The 26,552-nt window shown below is 37.0% G+C and overlaps 1 protein-coding gene across 1 annotated transcript in view; it reads left to right on the forward strand.

Annotated features, from left to right (window-relative positions):
- The window catches only part of COL4A1 (collagen type IV alpha 1 chain), a 202,289-nt gene extending 176,028 nt beyond the window's left edge, over positions 1 to 26,261 (forward strand). Inside the window, exons 44-52 of the mRNA XM_072621983.1 lie at positions 1,958 to 2,030; positions 3,797 to 3,868; positions 5,120 to 5,248; positions 6,832 to 6,930; positions 10,591 to 10,803; positions 12,050 to 12,227; positions 16,743 to 16,857; positions 21,575 to 21,747; positions 24,740 to 26,261. Coding sequence (XP_072478084.1) covers positions 1,958 to 2,030; positions 3,797 to 3,868; positions 5,120 to 5,248; positions 6,832 to 6,930; positions 10,591 to 10,803; positions 12,050 to 12,227; positions 16,743 to 16,857; positions 21,575 to 21,747; positions 24,740 to 24,821 — 1,134 coding nt within the window. The 3' untranslated portion in view covers positions 24,822 to 26,261. The remainder of the gene's footprint in view (positions 1 to 1,957; positions 2,031 to 3,796; positions 3,869 to 5,119; positions 5,249 to 6,831; positions 6,931 to 10,590; positions 10,804 to 12,049; positions 12,228 to 16,742; positions 16,858 to 21,574; positions 21,748 to 24,739) is intronic.
- The last annotated feature ends 291 nt before the right edge of the window (positions 26,262 to 26,552 follow it).

Below are 26,552 nucleotides of genomic sequence, written 5' to 3' on the forward strand. Positions count from 1 at the left end.
CCTTTATTTCAGTGAATGTACATCTTTTTTTCTCACTTAAGGATTATGTTCAGTTTTGTTGGATAGGTGATTCTTGGTTGTAATCCTAACTCCTTTGCCCCTCTGGAATATTATATTCTAAGCCCTCCAATTCTTTCATGTAGAAGCTACTAAATCTTGTATTTTTTCCTGACTATAGCTGCATGATACTTGAATTGTTTCTTTCTGGTTGTTTACAATATTTTCTCCTTGACCTAGGAGTTCTGGAATTTGGCTATAATATTCTTGAGGGCTTTCATTTTAAGATCTCTTTCTGAAGGTGATCAGTGGAGTCTTTCAATTTTTATTTTATACTCTGGTTCAAGAATATTAAGGAAGTATTACCTCTTTCTTGAAATAAGTAAATTTCTCATTTCTGATAATTTCTTGAAAGATGATTTCTAGGCTTTTTTTTTTTTATCATAACCTTCAGTTACTTAAATTATTTTTAAATGATCTCTCCTGGATCTATTTTTCAGGTCAGTTGTTTTTCTAATGAGATATTACACATTGTCTTCTATTTTTCCATTCTTTTAGTTTTATTTTATTGTTTCTTGATGTCTCATAGAATCATTAGCTTCTGCTTGCTCAATTCTGATTTTTAAGGAACTATTTTTTTCAATGAACTTTGGTAGCTGTTTTTCCATTTGACCAATTCTATTTTAAGGATTTCTTTTCTTCACTGAATTTGTGTCCCTCTTTTTCCATTTGGCCACTTCTGCTTTTCAATGAATTCTTCTCCTCATTGCATTTTTACATCTCTTTTACAATTTGACCTATTCTGTTTTTAAAGCTATTGTTATTTTTGCGTGTGTATGTGTGCTCCTCCTTTACCAAGTTGTTGACTCTTTTTGTTTTATGATTTTCTTGTATGTCTCTCATTTCTCTTCCCAATTTTTTCCTATACCTCTTTTACTTAATTTTGAAAATTTTTTTGATCTCTTCCATGGCCTGAGATCAATTAATATTTTTCTTTGAGGCTTTGTATGTAGGAGTTTTGACTTTGCTATCTTCTTCTGGGTGTGTATTTTGATCTTCCTTGTCACCGTAATAACTTTTATAGTCAGAATTTTTTTTCTGTAATTTGCTCATTTTCCAGGCTATTCCTTGACTTTTAACTCTTTGTGAAGTGGGGCTCTGCTTCCAAGCTGGAGGGTACACTGTCCCAAGCTTCAGGGGTTTTGTGCAGCTGTTTTCAGAGATACTACGTTTTCAGTTCTTTCAAGATGGTGTGATCTAAAGAGAGGTGTGTTTACTACTCTCTTGGCCTATACCCTCACCTGTGAGTGACCACAAGCACTCTCTTCTGCCATGGAACTGTGACCAGGGTCCCTGTTCCACTGTGGCTGGAAACTCTGGTATGGTAGTGCTCCTTCTTGCCCTGGGACCCAGGATTGTGAACTGGATCTGAATACAAGCAAAGCAACAAAGTCCTGCCCTCAGTAATCTCCCTCTGACCAGTTGTTCGACCTCCTTCCTGTCTGTGATCTTACAGCTTCAGAAGCAGCCCCTTCTATTCCTGAATCAGTTATTTCCAACGCCTAATCCTGGTTTGTTAAAACTAGGTCTGTCCTGACACATCCTGCACTGGACTGTGTTCTACTCTTGCCCTTGTGCAATAAATTTTTCCTACTGATCTATGTTATTTTTGGTTGGAAAATTGTTTAACCCTGTCCTTTTGTGGGTTCTCCCACACCAGAATTTGTTTTAGGGTATTATTTAAAGGTCTTTGGGTCAGTTTTGGGGATAGCTCAGGTGTCCCTTTCTTTTCTCTGTCATCTTGGCTCCTCTTTATGGTTTTAAAACTAGTTAATGATATAACTGATACTTTCCCAGCCTGCTTATTCTGGTAGATTATTTGTCAAAATAACCTACTGTAACCTATTGCAGTTCTGCAAATATTTCCTGCCTAATGACTATTTCCATCTTTTTCCCTAAGGGTATTGGTGGTACACCAGGAATCACTGGTTCTAAGGGTGATATGGGACCTCCAGGTCTTCCAGGATTTCAAGGTAAGTAGCAATCAAAGGATATTCTGTTTCAGTTTGTACAGATTTTCCTAATCACAGTAAAATCACCAATAAGCAGCCCCTGCAGATTCATAGCATAAGAACTAGTTGACTTGCAGCACAATTTTATTTATTTGTTTAGTCCAAAGGAACATGTGTTGTGGTAACCAGAGGTTGCCATCTTTCTTTGCTATTAATCAGGGCCATACATTGTTACACTTATACCTCAATGTGGATTAAGCTGTTTCCATGAAATAGAAACATTTTAGAATCTTATTATATTATTTTCAAAATTATACTTTCTGATTCTAATTAACAATGGTTTATTGTGCTTTTTAAATTTTATTTGCTTTCAGTGTTCTATAATCACTTCCATATATCTTAGATTTTTCCCCTCTTCCCCTCTTCCCCCCTACTTCCCCACTCCCTCCCTGAGATGGCATACAGTTTTATATAGGTTCTACACATACATTCTCATTAAATACATTTTCACCTTAGTCATGTTGCATAGAAGAATTAAAATGAATGGGAGAAATCATATAACAAACCAAAACATACTACAAAGGAAAATGATCTGCTTCAAGGAATGGTTTATTGTGGAAGTCAAATAGTTCATAATATTTTCCTTTCTTTTGTAAAGATTAAAAAGTAACAGCATAATAAATATATGCTGAATGTTTTTTAATCTTAAAAACTGAAGAGAATTCTAGACGATGATCATGCCGCATGCCCACGCTCAAAAAGGAAGTGCCAGGGTTTCATAAAACCAACACGTATTACAAAATAGAGAAAATTCAAAAATGTACTTGTAGAAACTAAGGGCACAAATGTTAGTTGTTTCAGTCGTGTCTGACTCTTCACGACCCCATTTGGGGTTTTCTTGGCAAAGATACTAAAGTAGTTTGCCATTTTCTTCTCCAGCTCTTTCTACAGATAAGGAAACTGAGGCAAACAGGGTAAAGTGACTTGCTTAGGGTCGCTTAGCTGCTAAGTGTCAGATCAGATTTGAACTCAGGAATATGAGTCTTCCTGACTTCAGGCCCAACACTCTATCTGTGCCACCAGCTGCCTTAGGGCACAAATAGTATTTTACTATTAATATCATTATTTATTATTTCTAGCCAAAGACATCAGCCTAGCCTGATAGCCAACCCACAGGTATGATGTAAAGAACATTGAATTTGGAGTTAAATAACCTAAGGTCATATTTTGCTTCTGCCTTTGACAGTGTAGATCAGCGGTGAGGAACCTGTGTCCTCTTGGCCACATGTGGCCTTTTAGATCCTTGGATGCAGCCTTTTGACCAAGTCCAAGTTTTACAGAACAAATTATTTTATTAAGGGAATTTGTTCTGTGAAGTTCGGATTCAATCAAAGGGCTGCACTTGAGAACCTAGAGGGCCACATATGGCTTTGGAGCTAGGTATATGACCTTGGGCTAACCCATAAAGGGTTCTTGACCTCAATTTCCTCAGCTGTAATACAATCAAGCAGATCTTGATGGCCTCTGAGATCACCTTCTGCCTCTAAAACATGTGTTGCAGTACTTAGCTATGATAGGCCTCAGGGCACATCCCATCACCAGGAATATATCTGAAGCCTTTCACATATGGTAGAACCTATTAGAGCTTGTGCCCTCTTTACAGAGTCTTTCATGACCCAAGGTCACTTTCATATCATGAAGAAGCATTAGGATAGAAAGGGTAACCTTTTCATGTTGAGAAGTTGGAAGGAAGAGGCTTTCTTTTATATTTTCTCTTTATTTTCTAGGTGTCAAAGGTTCTCCTGGCCTTCAGGGACTCAAAGGAGATCAAGGGGATCAGGGATTCCCAGGTTCAAAAGGTAGGGACATTTGTCATGAGTCCAGCATTTACAAGGGTCTATCTTGGGCATTGTGCAGGACTACAAAGGAAATTGAAGAGATGGGCCTTTCCTATTAGGTGATTTATACTTAAGTGGCAAAATAAAGTACAAATGAAGGAAATTACTTGAGAATAACAGTTACAAAGCTGTTATAGAGACTTAATCAGCAGATCTCCATGTGGTATGTGGTAGGATTCTATTTCGGGATCTCTGCTCTTCAGCATTTTTATAAATAATTTGAAAGAGACATTGAAAAATATTTGTTAAATATGCAACTGACAAAAAGTTAGGAAGATTGGCTAATATGACATGACAAAAATCAAGGTTAAAATGTTGATGAGGCTGGAATCCTGATCCAAAATTAACAGGATAAAACTAAATAGTAATACATATAAAGTTCTATACTTAAGTTTAGAAAAGCATCTCTACAAGTACATGAAATTTCATAAGAAAGTGACCTAATTTTCATTGACTTCAAGTGAACAATATGACATAGCTACCAAAACAAGCTAAACTTGAAACGTAGTCTGAATTAAGAAGAAATGTCATATCCAAATCAAGAGAGATAATAGTCCCCTTGCATCTGGAGCATTGTATTCAATTTTGCACATGACATTTTTAAAAAGGACATTGGCCAATTGGAGCTATTTAGAGAAAGGCAATTAAAATGGTGAAAAATCTAGAAGCTTTCAGGAGGAATAGATAAAGAAGTTGGGGATGTGTAGCCTAAAGAAGAGGAGATTTGAAAAGGTTTGTAATAGGTGTCCTCAGTTATTTTGATAACTATCATGTGGAAGAAAGATTAGGTAATTGGTGGAGCTAGAAGAGGCTAGCATGAAAGATCATAAGCAACTTCAGCTTAATACAATGAACTTTGTAACAGTGAGGGCTGTCAGATATGGAATAACTTGCCTTGTAAATTTGCTTTTCATTTCTGTAAATGTTTAAATAGAAGTCAATGACCACTTGCCAAGGATATTATAGGAGAAGTTATTTTATTTGTGGGAACTTGGACTAGATTACCTTAAAATTCTCTCTAAACCCTGTCACATTTGAAGCTCAAAAAATAGAGGTGAGAGTGAAGAAGAAAGTAGAGGCTTAATATAGAAGTTCTAGGAGAACTGATTTTTTGGATTTTGAGAAAATTATATTTGGTATATATTTAGCCCTAATTTTTTATAAGTATTTTCCATAGTTAATCATGTCTCACTGTATTATTAATTCTTCCAGGTCTTCCAGGAATGCCTGGTGCCCCAGGTCCTTACAGCCTAATCAAAGGAGAACCAGGTATCCCTGGTCCTGAAGGGCCAGCAGGGCTTAAAGGTCTTCCAGGTCCTCCAGGCCCTAAAGGACAACAAGGTAGGAAATTTGTGTTTCTATGTGTATGTGTGGGGGGGAGTATTGGGGAGTATATGTATGTCCATTTGTGCATCCTCCTCCAATACCTGTAAGATCAAAACTGCACTGTCAAAATGACCAGTTGGATATGGTTTTTCAAGTCTAAATTTCTATTCAGACCAACCAAAGTTTTCCAAGGGAGTCCTTTTGGGACCAAGCTGTAGAAAAAGGGAAGCCAATTCAAACTGACCACCTTCTGATCAGAAAAAAAGGAGAGAAAAAAACTTATTTAACTCTATGACCAAATTGTTTATAGGTGGACTTAGTGTTCCTCAGTTATTGTGTAGAAGCCATAATAACTTGATACCAATGTCTGAGTTCTGTTCCTCATCACTCTATACCCCAGAGAGTTTATGCCAGCCACTCTTCACCCAATCTCATTTCAGAGATATATTTCACATGTTAATGATAGATACATCAAGGTAAGAGAAAGAAAGAAAGAAAAAGAAAAAAAGAAAAGAAAAGAAAGAAAAAAGGGAACAAAGAAGGAAGGAAAAAAGGAACCAAAGAATGAAGGAAAAAAGTAAAGAAGGAAAAGAAAGAAAAAGAAAGAGAAAGAAAGAACAGAAAGAAAAAGAAAGAAAGAAAGAAAGAAAGAAAGAAAGAAAGAAAGAAAGAAAGAAAAAGAAAGAAAGAAAGAGGGAAGGAAAGGAAGAAGGAATGACAGCATTTATTAAGAACTCACTAAGTGCTAGGCATGTTCTGTAAATAGAAACAGAAGAGGGAAGACAGTCTCTTCCCCTCAAGGAGTCTACACTCTCATGAGAGAAGACAACATTTAAAGGGGAGAGAGAAAGCAGAAATGGGAGGAAGGCAGGGTGAAGGAGTTTTGGGGAAGTAGTTATTAATCTGTACTAATACAAGGTGGGTGCCCAGTTATCTAAGTCCCTCCCTCTTTCCACCCCTTCCTCTTGTGCACCAAGGGAAGTGAAGTCAGACCTTCAGGACACCATTTTGCTAAAGTCTGCCTAAATGGATTGTCAACAGTCTCAAGAAATCTTTCCTTTGGACATTTACTTTTCGTATCATGCTATGTGGAAGTACTCCACATGGAACAAATGAGGCAAAACATGGCAAGTGCCTTATAAACTTTAAATGCTGGCTATTATTGTTGTTGACGATGATGTCTGTGCTATTGGTGTTGTCCGACTCTGGTTGGAGCAAATATTCTGTTAAAAAAGGAAAACTGGTAGGTTAAAGTTTAAGTCAGTTTTGACCTTATACATGACATACTGAAAGGGGAAAGATGTGGGGCCAGGCATTTTGGAATGAAATAATGATCTATGCTACTTCAACAAAGGAAATTATCTATCTATCTATCTATCTATCTATCTATCTATCTATCTATCTTTCTTTCTTTCTTTCCTTCTTTCTTTCTTTCTTTCCTTCTTTCTTTCTCTTTCTTTTACTCTTTCTTTTTCTCTTTCTTTCTTTCTTTCTTTCTTTCTTTCTTTCTTTCATTCTTTCTGTCTGTCTGTCTGTCTTTCTGTCTGTCTATATATATGACTTAGTAATGTGCTTGTTTTTTCCCCCTCTTAATTTAGGTGTAACGGGATCTGCAGGTATTCCTGGACCACCCGGTAACCCAGGGTTTGATGGTGCACCTGGACAAAAAGGAGAACCAGGCCCCTTTGGTCCTCCTGGTAGGTATACTGATGTATTGCAATATAAACCTTTAATAACACAGGCAATAGGACAATAGATAAAGCTTTCATTAACTATTTACTTACTATGTGCTATCCACTGTGCCATGTGCTGGAGACACAAAGATAAGTAAGTGAGATTATCTCTGCTCTCATGGAACTTACATTCTCGTAGGAGAAGGTCATAAATGGAGAGAGAGAGAGAAGGAAATATAGGGGGTCCTGGGAAGACAGAGGTTTCTCTAGGGTGGCAAGAAGGAGGAATAGGGGGACCTCAGGGCAGAGGTTTCTGCAGGGTGGCAAGGAGAAGGAATCTGGAATGACAGTACATGTGTTTGTGAAGTGAAACATGGTTAGGGTCCTTCCCAAAATGGTGGTACTAGAGAGGGAGTCAGGTACTAGGAAGGGAGTCACCAATCAGGAGAGGAGGGCTTAAGAGTGAAGGTCTCTCCAAGATGGCAAGGCAGCAGACAAGAAGCGGGGAGGAGTCTGAATACAGAGTCCAAGAAGGACCATAACCAATTCTAATTTAAGATCAATAAGCCTTAAGATTCCTTTGTTTGTATTCTCACTAGAGCACCATATTTCAGGGTTATTTCTGTTTCAGTATATGTCAAAAGTTAAAAAATAAACTTAGCTGGAAGAACAACTGAAATGCACAATAGAAAAAAGTGTTTGTGTTTTGTGTGTGTGTGTGTGTGTGTGTGTGTGTGTGTGTGTGTGAATATATAGGTTTTAAAAGTAGAAAGTCTTTGAAAAGGTTCTTAGTTTCTGTGAAGTTTTTCAAATGCCTAAGTTATTGATATTTGCAGGGTAGGGCACGGTATCAAAAGAAAGACACAGATTCCCTATAAGAGAAGAGCATAGCTAGAGTCTTGTGTTCTCAGTAAATTTTCCTTATTATAAAAAGTATTTTTCAGTTATGGAAAGGAGAAAGAGGGGGAAAAGCAGAGAACAGGCATATTAATGTCATAATTAGCTGAAATGTCATTTCGTATCATTTTAGAAACATGATCTGAATTCTTTAGGAAACAGAAATAGCACTGAATTATACTGTGCTGGCAGAATGCAAAGAAAGGAACCTTAAGGTTTATTGATCTTAAATTAAATAGAGAACAAAAAAAAACCCCTAAGTTTGAAGCTTACCACATAGTAGACTTCAATCAAAAAATTTGATTGATATCCAAGTGTTAAAGGTGATAATAGCAACAGCTGTCCTAGAGTTATTATCCTATTACCCTGTCTTCAATTGGGACCATGCTAGACAGAAAATATTTAGTTCAACAACTCTTTATTGAGTACTTAGGGACCATGCTAGACAGGAAACATTCAATTCAACAACTCTCTATTGAGTGCCTAGTCTATCTGTGTTCCCTAGATGTAAAGATGAATGGATTTTGTCCCTGGTCTCATGGAGATTACAGTTAAAAGGGGGCCGCTAGAATAATCTTCAAAGTATGGTTAAGTGCAGTAAGAAAGGTACAAATAAATGGCTGTTGTTGCTCAGAAAAGGATGAGATCACACCTTGCGGTGAGGATCTGAGTTCTTGAAAACTGATTTTGACAAACAGGCTGTGAGGGAAGAGCCTCCCAGGCAGGATTAGTGAGCATCATTCACAAGACCAAAACCCCTCACAGAATGGGCAGGACAGAGAATGAAGACTGCTTCAGTTTGGCTGGAATGAAGGTTATAGGTAAAGGAGTTGTAGGAGATAAAAATAGAAATTGGTTTGAGTGAAGCATATTTGGAACACTTTGAAATCCAGGCTTAGGAGGCTGGACTTTGTTCTGTAAGCAATGAAGAGCCATTGCAGATTGTTGAATAATGAGTAATAAAATCACTCTAGGAAATTTTAAATTAATATCCCATTGCTTTGTAAAGTGAATCAGAGTAGGGGAGGCTAGGAGAAGGGAGTTGGACTATTTGGGTTGATCTATTTGAGAGATAATTAAATACGTTATTAGATAAATAATTGAATTAAAATAAATAAAATATAGTTAATTATATCCAAGTCTTTGATAGTGGCAATAGGGATGGGATAAAGGTGATCAGTATGGAAGACATTGAATATATAGAAATTAAAAGACTTTCACAAATAATTGATCTTGCAAATAAAGGGAAATGGGAGTGATTGAAGATTTCAACCCTCAGTTACAGGTAGAATTACGTTGCTATTGGCAGCAGTAGGGAAGTATTGAAGAGGAAGTGATTGGTTGAAAGCTGAGTTGAGTTTTGTACAGGTAATATTGGAAGTGCCAATGAGATATTCAGGTATCGATGTCCAGTGGTCAGTACAGGACTGGAACTTGGGTGAAAAGACTTATACAGAAGGATGGATTTAGGAGTTCTTATTTAGAAGTGATGGGTAGGGTCTTTTACCAGCATGAGATCTCAGAAGGAGGGTGTATCAAGAAGTCTTAGGGTATGTCTATATTTAGAAATGAGGTAAAGTGGAAGTCAGAGAGATAGGAGGAAACTGGGAGAATACAATCTCATGAAGGACAAAATAGAATTTTTAAGGACAAATGACCCTTGTTAAAGGAAAATGAAGTCTCAAAAGAGCTTTTGTGTATTTCTGAGTAAGAGGTTTGGGAATGGTCACAGTAACTTGGAGAGGGTAGATGCCCAGCTGCAAGTTTAAGGAGTGCTTATAGTGGTAATGAAGAAGTACTTCTTTGGGAAAATTAATTGCTGAAAGGAAGGACAGAGGATAGTGGTTTAAGAGATCACAGAATTGAAGAAAGTTTTTTTTTTAATGCTTTTAGCCAGGGAGAAGGATCCAATATAGGGAGATTCCATAATGATTTAAGTGAGAGAAGGATTAATTCCTGTGGCAAGCTCCTGGAGGGAATAAGACCAGGAAGCAGGAGACAAATTTGCCTATATAGTAACTCCTATTTGCATAGTGCTTACAGATGGCAAGGCTCTTCAGAAGGTGGATCAGTCAAGTATTGTTACTTCCATTTTATAAATGAGAAAACTGAGGTTACTTCAGAGAAATTAAGTGATTTACCTGTATGTATGATAATCAGGTTTTCTGATTCCATGTCCATGTATTTTCTTCTCTACTGTGCTCTGATGTTTCTCAGGTTCTTACATTGCTTTATAATTTACAAAATGCTTTCCTCAAAACAATCCTATGGGCTAGCTAGTGCCGGTGTTATTAACTTTCTTTTACAGAAGTGTAAGCTAGGTCTCAGAGAGGCCAAGCCACTCGTGCCGATTTCTTGGTTAGTAAGCGGCAGAGTCAAGACACGCATGCCCATGTCTATGGCTCATTCCACTACAACACTCTGCTTCTTTTTGCCTTGACTGAAAGTAGACACTTTTGGCATTCAGTTACAAGACCCCTTGGATGAAATACAATTGTGGAGAATGGTGGCTGATCATTCCAGTAAAATGGATGGTCCAATAAAGATGGTCCAATAAAAATAGCTTAAGGAGGGCATTTTAAAAAGGAAAAATAAAACACTGTGGGGAAGAGGGCTAAATGAAGATTATATAGCTTGCTCTTTCTAATGTACGAGAAAGTACAAACTAAGTGTTAGAGATGTGTTTGGTGAGAACATATTTAAGTCTCATAGATCTCTTTCATAAGGGTTGGGCCATAGCCAGGGAAAGCAAAATTAAATGATTTTTTTTTTTGTTCTTTCCTGCAGGTCCAAAAGGACATCCTGGTCCACCAGGTCCAGATGGGCTGCCAGGTTCAATGGGACCTCCGGGTACCCCGTCTGTAGATCATGGATTCCTCGTTACTAGGCATAGTCAAACTATAGATGATCCACAGTGTCCGCCTGGAACCAAAATAATCTACCACGGCTATTCCTTGCTTTATGTACAAGGGAATGAAAGAGCACATGGCCAGGACTTGGGTAAGACATTAAAGGGCATTAAAAAAAAATCCAAAAAGCAATTTAATATTGATAAAGTTTTAAAATTATTTTTCTAGTTCCCGAATTCCTTTTACTTACAGATTTGTAAGTCTATTGAAAATTGTTGCTTCTAATGCTGAGGGAGAGTATAACCAGGATAGGATTAAGAAGACACTACTTATTATTAAAGAATTCTTTATTGCCTACTGATACTACATGAAGAGATAGACAGACAGATAGATACATATCAGGTTGCCCTCAATCTATGTTTGACATATGCCTGAAATATTAAAGCCCAATGTGAGCTAAAAATAAAAAAATAGGAAAAGTTCCTGGAAAAAGCAAATTAAAAAAAATTCTCCATGAACGGTTACTGGCTAATACAACAGAGAGTCAGGATAAGTGTGACTCCTGCCTATGTGATGATTAACACCAAGGGCCTCTAGGCAATATGTTGGATAGAGGGCTGGATATGGAGTCAGGAAGACCAGGGTTTAAATCTGCCTCAGACCAGATTAGTTGTATGACCCTGGGCAAGTCATTTAACATCTCATAGCCTCCGTTTCCTCATCTGTAAAGTGAGGGGGTTGGAATTAATCACAGGAGACTTAAGATCCCTTCTTGGTCTAAATTGATGATCCTATGATTAATACAGAGAATAATAGCTGGCATTTACATAAGCTTAAATAGCACTTTGTATTTGTTAACTCAATTTCACATTTTGGGTACTGTGATTATTTTGCCATGTTTATATCAGGAATAGAATGATTATTGAAAAAAGATTTAAAACTACTTTCCTTCATTACAAGAATAGTTCCCATTTATAAGGTACATTACGGTTTCCTAAGTACTTTACTCAAAAATGTAAAATAAAGGTATGGTCTGTGCAGAAGTCAACAACTGCAGGTTCCCAACCTTATTTGGTCTACTGCCCTCTTTAAAAAAATGAATCAGCAACCCTGGGAAATTTTTTTTATATTTCTGTCATTTCATACTGATGTCCCCCTGGATTGTTCCAGTGCCCCCAAAGGGGAGTATTGCCCACTTTGGGAACCTATGCCAACAATGGTGAAAATGTGAAAGAAAAAGAAACTTGATGTTTTCCCTTAGAATCACCAGTTAGGACCTGTGGTCCATTTCCTGATCCACACAAACCTTTTCACTGAGGAGCTTAAAATAGATAAGCATATCCACTTCTCTTGTGTCTTTTTCTGAAACCTATATTGCTCTTTCCTTGCCCACCTAGGTACGGCTGGAAGTTGTCTACGCAAATTCAGTACCATGCCATTCCTCTTCTGCAATATTAACAACGTTTGCAACTTCGCATCCAGAAATGACTACTCCTATTGGTTGTCTACTCCTGAGCCCATGCCGATGTCTATGGCACCCATTACTGGCGAGAACATTAGGCCATTTATTAGTAGGTGGGTAGAATGCTTGACGATTCAGTTTGGAAAAAAGTGAAGGTGCAGGTTTCTCTCTGGCTTGGGGTGAGAGGGAACTTTTTTATTTAGTAAAGGGCTTAATTCTTTGCTATGTGGTTTGTTTAATGTGTCAAGATTTAGTGTTGGATGTTTGGCTATGAAAAATTTCATTATGTGAAAGTTGACTCGAATCGTTTTGGCCACATACCAAGTTTTATTTATTTTATTTTAATTCGTTTAATTAGCTAGATGACCCTGGCTAAATCACTTAACCTCTCTGCTTTATGCAACCTTTAAGACGTTAAGTTTCAGAGAAGCTGCCCACCTTGCTTGATAAGAAGGAATTTTCTCATCTGGAAGTTCCCTATCCCTATCCCTCTGTTCAGCAGAAATCACATTCTGAGGACAAATTGGAGACAAAACTCTGGACTGGAACTTTCATTCTAGAACTTCCTTTTAATCCTTTCCTTTAGTAAAATGTATGATTTGTGCAGAAGTCAATACGCAGTGGTTCCCAAGCTTATTTGACCTACTGCCCCCTTTAAAAAAACATTTACTCACCACCCCCCTGAATACCTCAGCCGGATTGGTCGTATTCTTATAATTAAAACATCTCCAAGAAATCTCTTCAAAGATATTCTATTCAGTTTCTACATTTAATGATTCACAGCATGGTATTTGGCAATATGCTTTAGAATCTGCAATAGTTTCCCAGGTTTGAAATTTTACATGAAAAGGATCTGGGTCAGAGTCCTTCTATCTTTTCTTCTTTCCTTCCTTCAAAGTAAACGTTGCCTCCTCAGCACCAGTAAGAGTTCACAGAAAACCTGTAAATCAATTTGGCCTAGCAACAAATAAATAGCTTGCATTTCTTTTCGTATCAGGGAAATAAAGGTAGAAGTCAATAAGAGGTACTGAAGGAGAGAAAAATGGCCAATCTATGTGCTTTTTAAAAAAATTCTAACTGATAATTAGCTTTTTGAAGTAAATTATAGGGTAGCACCAGTGGTTCATTTAAAGCCATCTACCCAGAGTGAGTGAAAAGAAACAGCCTGGGGTCATCATCAAATAGCATTTCTAGTTGACATAGGAGCACCACTGATTGGCACCTTTTAGAACATGGTCAATTTATGTTGTCCATGGATTGATGCAGTTCTTGGAGACAAGATCACATTTCAAGAAAAAAACTATAGTCATGGCGTGTTTGGGAAAGGAAAGAAAGGGGAGGGCGTTTCCCAATAAATCATGAAACACACGAAATAGCTAGTAAGCTTTTTTCTACCAGATGATATTATATAATGGAATATTTCTTAGTTCTTTATCCATCTACAATCCTCATTTCTTACTTATACTTTGAAGGAATCAGTTTTCTCAGTCTTAGAAAACAGAAAAAGAATGGGGCATATCAAACTCAAAATATGAAAGATACAACCTTTATGGTCTCTGTTTCATTTCTCTAATACTGTACATTTTAAATCAGTATCTATTTACTACCCTTGTTCTAGTGTAGTTTCTCTACCTCTGTTCTAGAGACTTCCCATACTCAGAAACAACCCTGTTTCACTAGAAACAAACCTAAAACTAATTTAAATCTTGTTTTTCTTTAATAGTAATGTTAAAAAATACCTATTACCAATATTATGCAAATATGTGGTCTCTTATTTTATCAGCTTGGGGAACGTCTAGTATTGTAACTCCCTCCATCTCTGTGAAAACTCCTTCCACAACTATTAATGTCTAAGTAGATAACTATTTTAGAGAAATGTTTGAGGCACATTAGAAATTAAGTGACTTTCTCAAGATCATATAGCTATGAGGTGTCAAAGGTTGAATTTGAACCCGATTTCAAACCCAGAACTCTTAGTATGTCAGTCTTTTTATTCCAATACCTGTTTAATAAGGGCGCAAGTGGAATCATAACTGTGAATGAATCCCAGCCATGAGAATTTCATGAAGTAAAAGCTCCTCCCTTTAAAGAAGATGAAATTCTTAAATGCCTCATCTTGTATGGGTTTCTCAAACAGCAGTATGCTGCTAATTCAACAATACCCATTTTTAAAAAATGTATGAAACACCCTCTGTGTGTAGTGAACTGTGCTAGGTCCTGGAGAGAGATACGGAGATGAGAAAGAAGTCCTAAAGTTATCTTTTATTTATTTTCAGTGATTCTCACATCATTAGTAAATTATCCATCCATCCATCCATCCATCCATCCATCCATCCATCCATCCATCCATCTTTACATATAGATGCATATAATACATGTTTATATGTTACACATCTAACATATGTAATATTAATATACATCTTAGACATTGTTTAAATGTGCTAAGACCTCATGTCTTCTGTGACATTTTCTTTTAGTGTGTTCTGATTGCCTCGGTCTATCAATCATTTCTAAAGGTTGATACTTTACCGACCAGAATTCCTAGTTCAAACAAACATATCATTTTTCCATGTAGTAAGGCATAGTTATTAGTTTATACTTGTTTCTGATTCATTATAGTTTTCAAATTTTTATCCAGCAATTTTTCAGGATTAATAATCAATCATTTCATTAGCAAACATTTCTTCAGTTCATATTCTGTGCTAATGGAAGCAACCAGAAGGCTCAATGGACAGAATTCTAAGTCTGGAGTCGGGAGGACCAGAGTTCAAATGTGAATGCAGATACATAATAACTGTGTGACCCTGGGCAAGTCAAGTTACTTGGAATTGACATGGTCAGACCCTATCCTTTAGAGTAATACATCATTGAAAATCTTCAGGAATATTAGTGACTATGTAATGGTGCTAAGTGGAAGGAGCCCTGAACTAAGAATCAAGGAAAAATGGGTCTAGTTCTAGTTCTTCCTGGATAAATTAGATAATCTTTATGAATCTTGGTTTTCTCATTATAAAAGGAAGTGGTCAAGTCAAATCAGTCAAACTCAAATAGAAATAAGTGCCATTTAACCTTACGTAAGGATTCCTGCAGGTTTCTTATTGACTCAAAAAACCACATTTTAATATTATCTTTATTCTCTTGTAATTTATTTTGTTAAATATTTCCCAATTAAAATTTTAAACTGGTTCAGATACATGAGGTAATATTATGGGGCCATGTCAGTAAGATCCCTTCCAAGAGGAAGCCTGGTATAATGGCTAAGAGAGAGACCTAGCCTCAGAATCAAGAAAACTTGAGTTCCAGTCCTGTCTCCGATACACATCACCCTATGGCCATTGCGAAGTCACTTAACATTTCAGTACCCCCAAACAACTCTCTAACACTATCACTTATAGATGAGTTGGCAGTCTGTGTGGGTGACATTGCCTGTCAGGTCTCATGTTAAATTGCAGCCCCTGCTAGTTCTAAAATTCTATGGTTTCATCATCTTTTCCAAGCTGTCCAATTTGTGGACTGAAACTGCTCCCCAGACAACTTCTTTATTACTGAGAGAGACACATTATATAGGCACTGTCCCTCTCCTGCAGTATTCTTGTTTTCTGTTTGGCAAGCAGATGGCAGCAGCTGTTTAAGGCCAATTTCATGAAACCTTTTAATTCATCTGCATTTGTGTGAATAAAACAGAAAATGGCATACACAGAGACACAAAAGTCCACTGAAAATCAAATGACTAATTTAAGTGCTCCACCTACTCTTCATGCATTTTCATGCAAATGTTCTAGCACAACTAGGTATAATTATTAACAGCATTTATATTCATTTATCAGCTTTGTTAGCATTTTGTTCAATTTGTGACTTGAATGTAGTTACTTCACTTTCGGTATTTAATTTTTTTTCAAAAACATTTTTTAAACCAACCTTTACAAATGTGCTTCAATTCCCCAAATGAAAGTATTTTAGTGTAAAAACAATATTTTGGGTTTGATCAAACCTAAGGACCACCTATGCTTTCTGTTTATTCCTGTGTGTTCAAGAGTTTAAACTTGAGATATTTTTTATGTCCCTTCATGGTTTGAGAAACTGGTTTCTGCTCCCCTCCCACTACTCCCCTTTTTAATAATAACTGAAGACAACTGGTTTCATTTTTGAAAGATAAATGGCATGTATTTTTAAAAGTAGTCATGGCATGCTCAGTGATGGATATAACATGATTCAATAAATAATAAGTAAAGATGTCCAGTAATGGGATATAGTGAAATCTCCATCCCTGAAGGTTTACAAATGGAGGCTGGATAGCCTGTAGAGAGTACAACTAGGTCCCAACTAGTGCGAATAATGCATTCCCCTGAAGCAGTTGTATTATTCAGATTCACACTATATACTTCCATTGAGCTGGAACCAGTTACCATATTTTACATATATAATTTATATAATTAAAGCTTTAAATAGTGTGAATTTGAAAAATGCAACAACTTCTTGCATATTGTAGACAGCATTCAAGCTTGGAATAGGGGTTAGTCTAATTGGTCTGTGAAAATCCATTCAGTTATAAAATAAATGAGGAATTCTACAGGTAGGAGGCCATTCGAATCAACTGTGCCAAATTTTTTTGTCCCTCATTTCCGCAGATGCGCTGTATGTGAGGCTCCCGCCATGGTGATGGCAGTCCACAGCCAAACAATCCAAATACCACAGTGCCCTAGTGGATGGTCATCCCTTTGGATTGGCTATTCTTTTGTTATGGTAAGTGGCATAGAGAACTTTATCTTTTCTTTGGGGACTATTATATTAACCCACTTTCCATCCACAAGTAATAACAATTTTATTTTCGTTGTTGTAAGATTTTAGTCATTGAATGCTCCAAATATGAAAACAAATGAATCACCCACTCCTCATTTCCCTCATTGCTAGCTGTATTTCTCAAGGCACTGCCTCTCTTGCCCACTCTGCATTTGGGTACCAGTTGTCTGCTTGTTCGGGACATGAGGCCACTGAACCTGAGACTTTCTTTTCCTCTTTGGAGGTTCAGAACTGTAATAGACAGTTCTAACACGTTTCTGGAAAGTGGAGGAAACATTTACACACCTTCCAATGGCAGCCCTCAGATGTTCACTTGAATTGTTTCCAGCACAAGCAGCACAACAAGCTTTCCAAAAGAGCTAAAAACCTGCTTGCTTTTTCAGGGGGAAAGAGGATAAAGAAATATGCAGAGATATCTAAGTTTTAATATAATACACAGCTGCTTACTAGTAAAAAGTCTGAATGAGATGGAGAAAACACCTAAAAATACTGCTCTATAATTTTAGGTCATCCAGCTGCAGAGAGAGCTTCTCAGTGAGGTTTATTTTGAGTCTAGTTTCTCCTTGCTTGTCATTCAATAGCTGGGCTTTATACCTTATACCTCCTAAGGAATGACTGACTGGCGTATTTATGATACTAAAACCCACCAGACTCATTCAACAAACCTTTCCTAATTGCCTACTATGTGCCAGGCATCATGCAGAGTACCAATGGGACAAAGATAAGAATGAAACCAACCCAAGAAGCTCTGCCTACTTTGGGCATACCCTTCAGAATCAGTTGCTTGGCTTTTACTTTTTAAAAAACTCTAAATGGAGAATATTTTTATTGTGACCCCACTTATTTTCAGTCTCTTTTAGTTTCAATACAGAACACGTTTACCTCAATCTATAAAATCCTTGAATTCTTCAAGCCAACTTTACTTTGATATTTGCTGACCTCCTCCTGAAAGGCTGAGAATTTACTTTCCATACAAGTGCCTTTCCTGTCTTGGGTCCTTTGCAACCATCTTTTCCTGGCCTCTCTGTTATGGTGATATTTTGCAGGTTGTGGAATTATATTGTCCCAATGAGCCCAGTCCTTTTATCAAATGGTTGTTAGATTGAAGGAGGAAGTGACCCTATACTAACTATTTTTTTCTTGCCAATATTTTTAGAAGTTGCCCAAATAATTAAATACTAAAATTCTCTTTGCATTTCCCCCCACACTGAAGACAGTAGAATTCTCTGCATTGACTCGAGTAGAATTAGAATTTTTTACAGGATAACATAGCATGAATTTTAATGGTTAATGTGCCCTTGCCAAAAATGTAGTATATTTTTCTCTGTTCAAAATGTTAATGCCTAACTTTGGCAAGGATGAAAACTTAAGGTTCCAAAAGAGACTGTGGAGGAATTCTGATGCTAAAAAAGAAATAAAAGTATAATTTTCATTTGAATGAAATATTGGAATAAAGACTAAATGGAATCTGTGTCAATGTAAAAAAAAATGAGTTCAGTGAGTAGTGATGAGGTGCAAAGAGATGCAGGAAAGGATTCTTTCTGAGTCTCCCCTTGTCTTTTTGCCATCCACACAAAGGCCTAGAACATAATTGCCCAAATCAAAAGCTTATAGAGATAATGATGTTCAGGAAATCAGAATAAGCCCATATATCAGTCAGCAGCTTACCTTATTACACACTTCACCACAGTTTCAAGACCAGCAGTAGCCATTTCTATAAAGTATGCTAGCCTGCAATTTTTTTAGGTGGCACAGTGGTCTTCCTCTAAAGTGTTGCCTTCAAAGGAAAAAGGGCAGAGCATTAGTTATTTCTTTTTCAATGTAAAGTTGGTTTGAAAAGTGAAATAACTTCATCCCATCACAATTAGAAGGTGGATAAGGAGTTTGTGAAGAATATTCACATGGCTCCAATACAACAATGATCTTCCACTTGAGAGGATGCCCAAAGCAAGGTCAAATCACTTTTTCAAAGAGAGTTAGAATTCTTTCTTAAGGCTATACCAACAAGTAGGGCATTTCAAAAGAGTGTATAACCAGTTGCAATTTCTGAAACTGAAACACTGATTTTTCTGGATAAAAAAAGAGAAATGAACTCTGAAGCTCCCAGGGTCTTACATATGCTTCTAACATTATCTCAGATTTCTGGGCAATAGCAATTTCTCCTGGTTACTCTCTGTGGTCCTCTAATTTAGTATAGAATAGCTAATAACATAGCTCCTTATCTACCATGTGATCAGGAGGAGACCCTAAAGTGACCCACTTGGGACGTGACTTAGTTCAAGAAGCATGTTTTATATGTGAGGGCAGTCATATGGTGCAGTAGTCATAGTTCTGCACAATATCCAAGGAAGATTCAAGTTCAAGTACATTTTCAGATAATCACTAGCTGTATGACTCTAAGTAAGTTGCTTCACCTCTGTTTGTCTCAGTTTCCTCAACTGTTTAATAAGGATAATAATAGCATATCTTACAGGACTGTTGTGAGGATCGATTGAGATAAAATATATAAAATGTTTACAATATGTGGCACATGTTGAGTCTTTTTTCAGTCACATTCAATTCTGTTTCCCCATTTGGGGTTTTCTTGGCAAGGATACTGGAGTGGTTTTCCATTTCCTTCTCCAGCTCATTTTACAGATGGGGAAACTGAGGCAAATAGGGTTATGTGACTTGCCCAAGGTCACACAGTTTTGAACTCAGGAAAATGAATCTTCTTAACTCCAGGGTCCATTCTCTCTCTACTATACCACCTAGCTGACCCCGGGACATATATTATATAAATGTTAGATATTATTATTATTATTTTCATGAGTGTCATGATGCGTATCATGCAAACTAAAAACCATGTATTATTTTTCACATTCAACCCAACCCTGATTTTTGCTTCTGGTAAATTGGTTTTGCCCTTGTGGGAAGAAAATAAATTTGAAAACTAGTAAACTGAATGGATTCCTGTTCTGATGTATTGAGAAAATAAAAAATGTGGTATTTGGCCAGACCCATGATCCATCCAATCCCACATTCTGTCTCTGATAGTGTGTGGCACTAAGGTACATTTTGTAGGCATGCATTGTACTCTTCTAGCTCTCTTGATGTGAAAACTATGAAAATTATTTCATTTTCATCAGTTACTTGGCACTTAAACTACTTCTGTAAACCCTACCTCTTGAACTTTGTTTGACATGCAGATCTGAAGCAGGGATGTGCTAGTAAATGTTTAACAAGCAACTTTTCCAGAATTCATGACATACTTTTAAGTTTAATTTGCATTGTTAACATTTTCTCCCTCACTTTCTTGGGCCTGGATGCACAAGCAAATGATAAAACAAGCCTTGATTTGTGACATTTGCTGATTTCAGAGGTGTAAATGGTCTCTTTGAAAATGTAACAATTTGTCCTCTTGAGCCATAGAAACTTTCTCTAGCACAACCTCAATAAGCCACAAATCATTTAGAGAAGAGATAAGCTCCTTGTGAGATCACTTCATATGACAAGCAATTATTGCTGAGTCTGACAGCCTTAGCCTCTTGCCTTGTGCTAAGTCATTCCAAAATGGTGTAGGCTGACTAGTCTTTGCCTCACACAACACGTCTAAGTCTGCCTAGGGAGTCAAATGACCCTTCTGAGCTAACCATTTCACAATATTAGTCCATAAAATCCTGTGTGATTGATAATGGCCATGTCATCTTCACCCATTTTCTAGTAAAGTGCTGTTTCAGAGAGATGACTTAGTCCACAAGGGGCAGTTACAATGCTGTGAGGAAGGGTATTATGCCACTCAGATGCCAGGTTTCTGTGGTTATTAATCTTAAATTGCTTTAGACCTAGGAAAACTAAATGTGATAGCATACCATGTGTAGGTAGGAATCTAGTCTTAAGAACTTGGAAGCTTGGAGTTAGTGGGTGCTTTTGACATAAATTACCCAATTCTTCTTTGTTTCTGTACCTTACCTGTGCAGTGAAGTGTAATGGAAATAGAATTATCAAATTAGGCTGGAAGTCAAGCAACCTCAGCTCAAGTCCAAACCCATTTAATGACTCTGGGTTTTGATTTCCTCACCTTTAAGATGAGTGGGTTGTTGTAGATGATCTCTGGGTTCCCTTCTGGCACTAAAATTCTTTGATTGTGTGTTACTCCTATCTGTTTTAAAAGCCACTAGAAGAAAGGAGGGGAAGAAAAAATTTGAGGTTGAGGGGAGAACATTGTCTTACATAAAATAAGTGTGCCTTTTAGTCCTTTAATTTCTTAATCAAATAGATAAAAATCCAAACTTAATAAACAGATAACTTTAGGGGATAATTACTCTTTGTTCTACAGAAGGAATTAGATTTTTTTTGTATTGAAAAGGTGATTCTATTTATAGAAATCTGATTCACTTAAATTTTTAGGAATATATTTATTATGCAAAGAAAGGCACACCCAGATTCCTTATGTACTGAACTTTGTAGCTTTGTGGCCAGGAAATGAGGGAATGAGTCCGGTATGGCAGTCTATAAAGTCTTTGTTGTGGTGTTAATGCTTAGCATGTATACAGTAGTCACCACGTGAGGTAAGGAGAGGTCCCAGTTCCCTGATGTAACTGTCCTACTTCAGTTACAATAAATCTCATATTCACTTGAGAGAGAATTCTCTGATGTGTGATTCTAATTTGTTTTCCAGCACACCAGCGCTGGTGCCGAAGGTTCTGGCCAGGCCCTAGCATCCCCTGGTTCCTGTCTGGAAGAATTTAGAAGTGCACCCTTCATCGAATGCCATGGTCGTGGGACTTGTAATTATTATGCAAATGCTTATAGCTTCTGGCTTGCTACTATAGAAAGAAATGAAATGTTCAAGTAAGTAGGAATTAACTTTTCTTGATTCTGGACTTTCCCTTTTATTTCTTTCACTATTCATCATCAGAGACCTATTGACATACACCAAAGTCATAATCCAGTTAGTTGTAAAATAATGAAGATGGCTGATCTTCCTTTTGTCATGTGGGATACCAGTGCCTCAAGCAGATCACAGAAATACATCCTAGGCCTGGTAGGCTTACCTCATGAATATTCAGATATTAAAACTAGAAATATATCATCTCTCTCATCTAGATGAATCCATCAGAAATCAATCTAGAACAATTGAACATATTCTAATATTACAGATCTTTAAAAGTTTTTAAAAAGCTAACACATCTCAAAAAAATTTTTGATAGAGGTTTTTGTTACCTGGGTAACTTAAGTTGGTTTTTGTTTTGTGTCCTCTGAGTGACTTGGCAAGAGATATTTGTAAATCATGAACATAAAAAATAATTTCTGGGCAAATATACCGCATTTTGGCTAGAGAGAAAAGAACTTTTATTTTCAGGACCAAAAATTTTTACCTCTCCTACAACTCTCCCTAGTGACAGATAACCTCATTGAAATTAATTTGGAGCTTAGCCCAGTCACTAATGGACAGTAGCATATAATGAACCCTCTATCCTTAATTTAGCACCAGCTGCAGTCTGTGCTGCAGCAGGGCAGAAGGCTGAGGGAGATTGAACAATTACTTACTGTTCATTCCTGAAATAAATACTTCTCACCCCTGGAGACAAGTCTTTCTGCCTTTACCAAAGTATGCTTTTGGGAAAAAGGTCTGTACAGACTTGCTATGCTTTTGTCTGCTTCCATTCTAGATCAGAGAGAGTTTACATAAAGGTAAAGTGTCGTCTGCTGATTATTCTTCAGCAAAGCAGCCGCTGATACCCAGGCCTAATTTATAATCTATGCAGGCATTTTTTGGGGGGCCATCAAAACCTTGACATAGACAAAAAAAGGCAAATGTTCATTTGAGATGGAAATTTACCAGGAGCCCATAAAAGCAATGAACAGTGTTGATGGGTCCCAACGCTAAGATTTCATATTATGATATCAGTATGGCTTTGTTTTGTGAACTTTTGAATAAGAACAACTGATTTTGAAAGTTGTTGTCACTAAAAAATTCATTATCCCATTGACAACTGTTGACAAAGTTCCCCAAATTTAGGCAGGCTGATCCTTCAGCAGCAAACATTTATTTTACCTCCAGGTCTGTACTCAAAGCTTCCCCATTTTGACAGGACCTGCCAAAACTTGTGCAACACTTGTATAACCTTGGAGGGTCACTTCCATGCTATAATGAAGAAATGAAAGGATAAGATTTTAGTAGACAGTCACTTTCATACCAAGGTCCCTTCTGTTCTATGATGAGATGTTGGAGTGAGATTTTAGAAGAGAAGTTTTGCTTGATGTCAGGAAAGGGATGACCTCCAATCACAAAATACCAAGTCCTTGGAGTATTTCAACCTTGAAGCAATAACTCAATTGAAAACCCTTTTTGGAAGAAGGCCTATTATAATCAGCTCCAAAGGACTGTTTAGATTCTTTTGATGTATGCCATAATGTGTCCATCTCAAAAACTGCTCGAATAAAGGTGGTCAAAATTCTAGGATTCCACACTTTGCTTACATAAAGGTTTTTGTTTTGGTGAAATGTGACCTATTTCCAAGCTTCCAGTATGTAATGATTTCATCTGTAAAAATCAGGAGGAAATTTCAGGAATGCTCTATGTGGCACTAGCCATGTAAACTTTAAACAGTCTAAAAATGATTTGGCAAAACCATTTTCAGAGTTCTTGTTTTTTACTTCATTCAGACATTTACTGATTACTTACTGAGTGCATAGAACCATGACTATTACTGTGGAGTTGTACAAGATTGATTCTCTCCTTGCAATCTAGTTGGGGAGACAGGTCGTATATGTGTCAAAAATTAAAAGATGACAAGAAGTTTATAATCAGATTCTCCATGAGTGACACAGATAATCAGTGCTCAAGGTACTGCAGAATCAAGAGAGTTTCCTGTATTTGTTCAGGGAAGTTATGGAGATGATTGAGCTGGGGCCTGAAGGATGATTTGGATGGATGGAGAGGAAAGTAGGGAGTATTCCAGCAATGCATTTACAAAAAGCAGATGTAACATTGGGGAAGAATTGGGGGAAAATAAGGCTAGAACAGAAGATTAACTTTGGTGAATGGTGGGAGGTAAGGTTGGAAAGGTAGGTGTGGGCCAGATTATCTACCTTCTGGAATGCCAGACTAAAATGAGTGGGTGTTTTTAAACCTCAAAAGGAAATTTCAAACCACTCCAACACTTTTGCCAGGAAAACCCTCTGGATAACGTTGGTCAACGGCATCACAAACAGTTAAATATGACTGAATCACTGAATAGCAACATCACAACTTTAAACCCAAGTCTGGCACAATGAGAGTGATTATTTCCCTGCAAAACTAGAAAGGAACTTAAATCTTAACCCTCCCCAAAGATTTAACCTTAACCTTCCTCAGCTTACAGATGAGGAGACAGGTCTCTAGAGGTTAATGGACTAGGCTAGGGTGGTATAGCCAGTAAAACTTTGGGGTGGGATTTAAACCCAGCTGACTCCACATTCAATACCACAATTCACTTTGCATTCTTTGTTGATTTGCTGTTGCTCAATTGTTTCAGTCATTTCTGACTCTTTGTGACCCCGTTTGGGGTTTTCTTGGCAAAGTTACTGGAGTGGGTTGCCATTTCCTTCTCCAGTTCATTCTACAGGTGAGGAAACGGAGGAAAAGAGGGTTAGGTGACTTGCCTTGGGTCCCACTGTGTCTGGGGCCAGATTTGATCTTTGGAAGATAAGTCTTTCTGATTTGAGGTTCAGCACTCTATCCACCAGACCACCTACCTGCCTAATTCCTCATTGTTTTAATGAAACTTAAATTCTCACCAATGTTTGAAATCCCTGATAGTTACATGACTCCTGAGGACTATTTGTTTCTTGATTTCAGGAAGCCTACGCCATCGACTTTGAAAGCAGGAGAACTGCGCACACACGTTAGCCGCTGCCAAGTCTGTATGAGAAGAACATAATGACTCCCAGTCTCAGCTAACGTCACAATATGGTGCTACTCAACTTTTAACAGCAATGAACCCTAGAAATATATCCTGTGTACCTCACTGTTGTCGAGTAAGAAAACAGTAAAGTGCCTTATAGGAACCTGCATAACTAACACGCCTTGCTTTATTCGTTCTCTACTGGCTGAAGAAGAAGGAAAAGAGACAACGTTAAGCTTCAATTATCAACATACCAAATGGCACTTTTTTATTTAAGAAAACAAGAAAGAAAAAGTCTATGTGCTCTAATGTACTGAGTGTAAAGCCAGAGCTCAGTCAGAAAAATCAAGAGGTGCTAGGAGGTATGCAGTGACTTACATACTGTTTGACTCCCCCTTGACATTTTTTTATTATATTTAGATTCATTTTTGCCCCCCTCCCAGATATAAATGTTGTTTATACCACTGTCTAGTTTTCCCCAAAATGGTAGGTCCTTTGATATGTACTTATTGTTCCTGTACAAATAATAGTAATGTAAAAAAAAAAGTTATGGGATTACCAAATATGATTAAGGAGTAAATAGCCATATCTTCCAAACCAAATGCGTAAATTTATATTTCTCTGCTCTGTGTGGTACTATGCACCTGCTTTTGCAGAAATACACAACTTTCCTGTGGAATAAAGATGGTCCAAATGTGGTCGGAAATAGATAGATAGATAGATAGATATTTAGTAATTTATATAGATGTCAGCAATTAGGCAAATCGGGTTTTGGGTTCTAGTTCCACTATTAAAATGAAGCTTATATAAGTTTTCTTCTTTTCAGATTTGTTGTCCTTTAAGTGAGCTATGAAACAGTAGAATATTTAATGTGAAACATCAATTTTATTTCATCCTTCACTTAAATACCAAAATTGTATGGTGCCAAAGACAGATCCAGGTTCATGGCTATTGTGTTTAATATAGTAAAACATGTACTTTGAGCTTGCTGTTTTCTTCTGTATTTAATATTTTCAGGGTTTTAAACACTAATCACACACTGAATGACTTGATTTAAAAAACTTTAAAAGGCCTTAATCTTATGAGTATTTTTCATTCTCTAGACTGGTATGGAAAACAGCACCATCCAATCGCAATGGCTCCATTTTTACATTTGGGCCGTATTCTACCCTGTTATTCATGAACTATTGTAAAAGTGGTTCTTACTGACCAAAGGAGAACTTGAGTATATACTTTCAAGAAGGCAGAATGGACCTTTGTGTCTAAAGCAATATTTCTCTAAGAGATTCCAAAGATTTTTTTAAAAAAATACTAAGGCCATTTCTTAAAAATGTGTATTTCTTAAGAATTAAAATTTGTAATAAAAAATATTTGTGTAAAAAAAGAGCTTTAATTAATTTGTTGTTAGTGTTAACCCAGCGCTTTTAACAAGAAGTTACTGCATAAGTCATTAATAAATTTGCAAGCCTTCCATAACTTAGATTATTTTTATTCTGCATGTCTTCCAAACATGTATCTTTGGGGAAATTGTTTTGTGGATTGGTACCTTCATAGCCTCTAGCGAATATGTATTTGGAAAACCTGTAACTACTCAGGTATCAATATGTAATAAGATGTATAACTTGAGCATATCCAAATGATGGGCTATATCTGGAGGCGGGGATTCCAAATCTTTTTGAAGTAAGCAAGTGGGAAAATGGGGGTAAGGGGAGCACAAATTTATATCACTGTGGTATTAAGCTCAAGTTTATATTTGGTTAAAATTAC

Source organism: Notamacropus eugenii, chromosome 6, assembly GCF_028372415.1.
Source record: "Notamacropus eugenii isolate mMacEug1 chromosome 6, mMacEug1.pri_v2, whole genome shotgun sequence".
NCBI lineage: Eukaryota > Metazoa > Chordata > Mammalia > Diprotodontia > Macropodidae > Notamacropus > Notamacropus eugenii.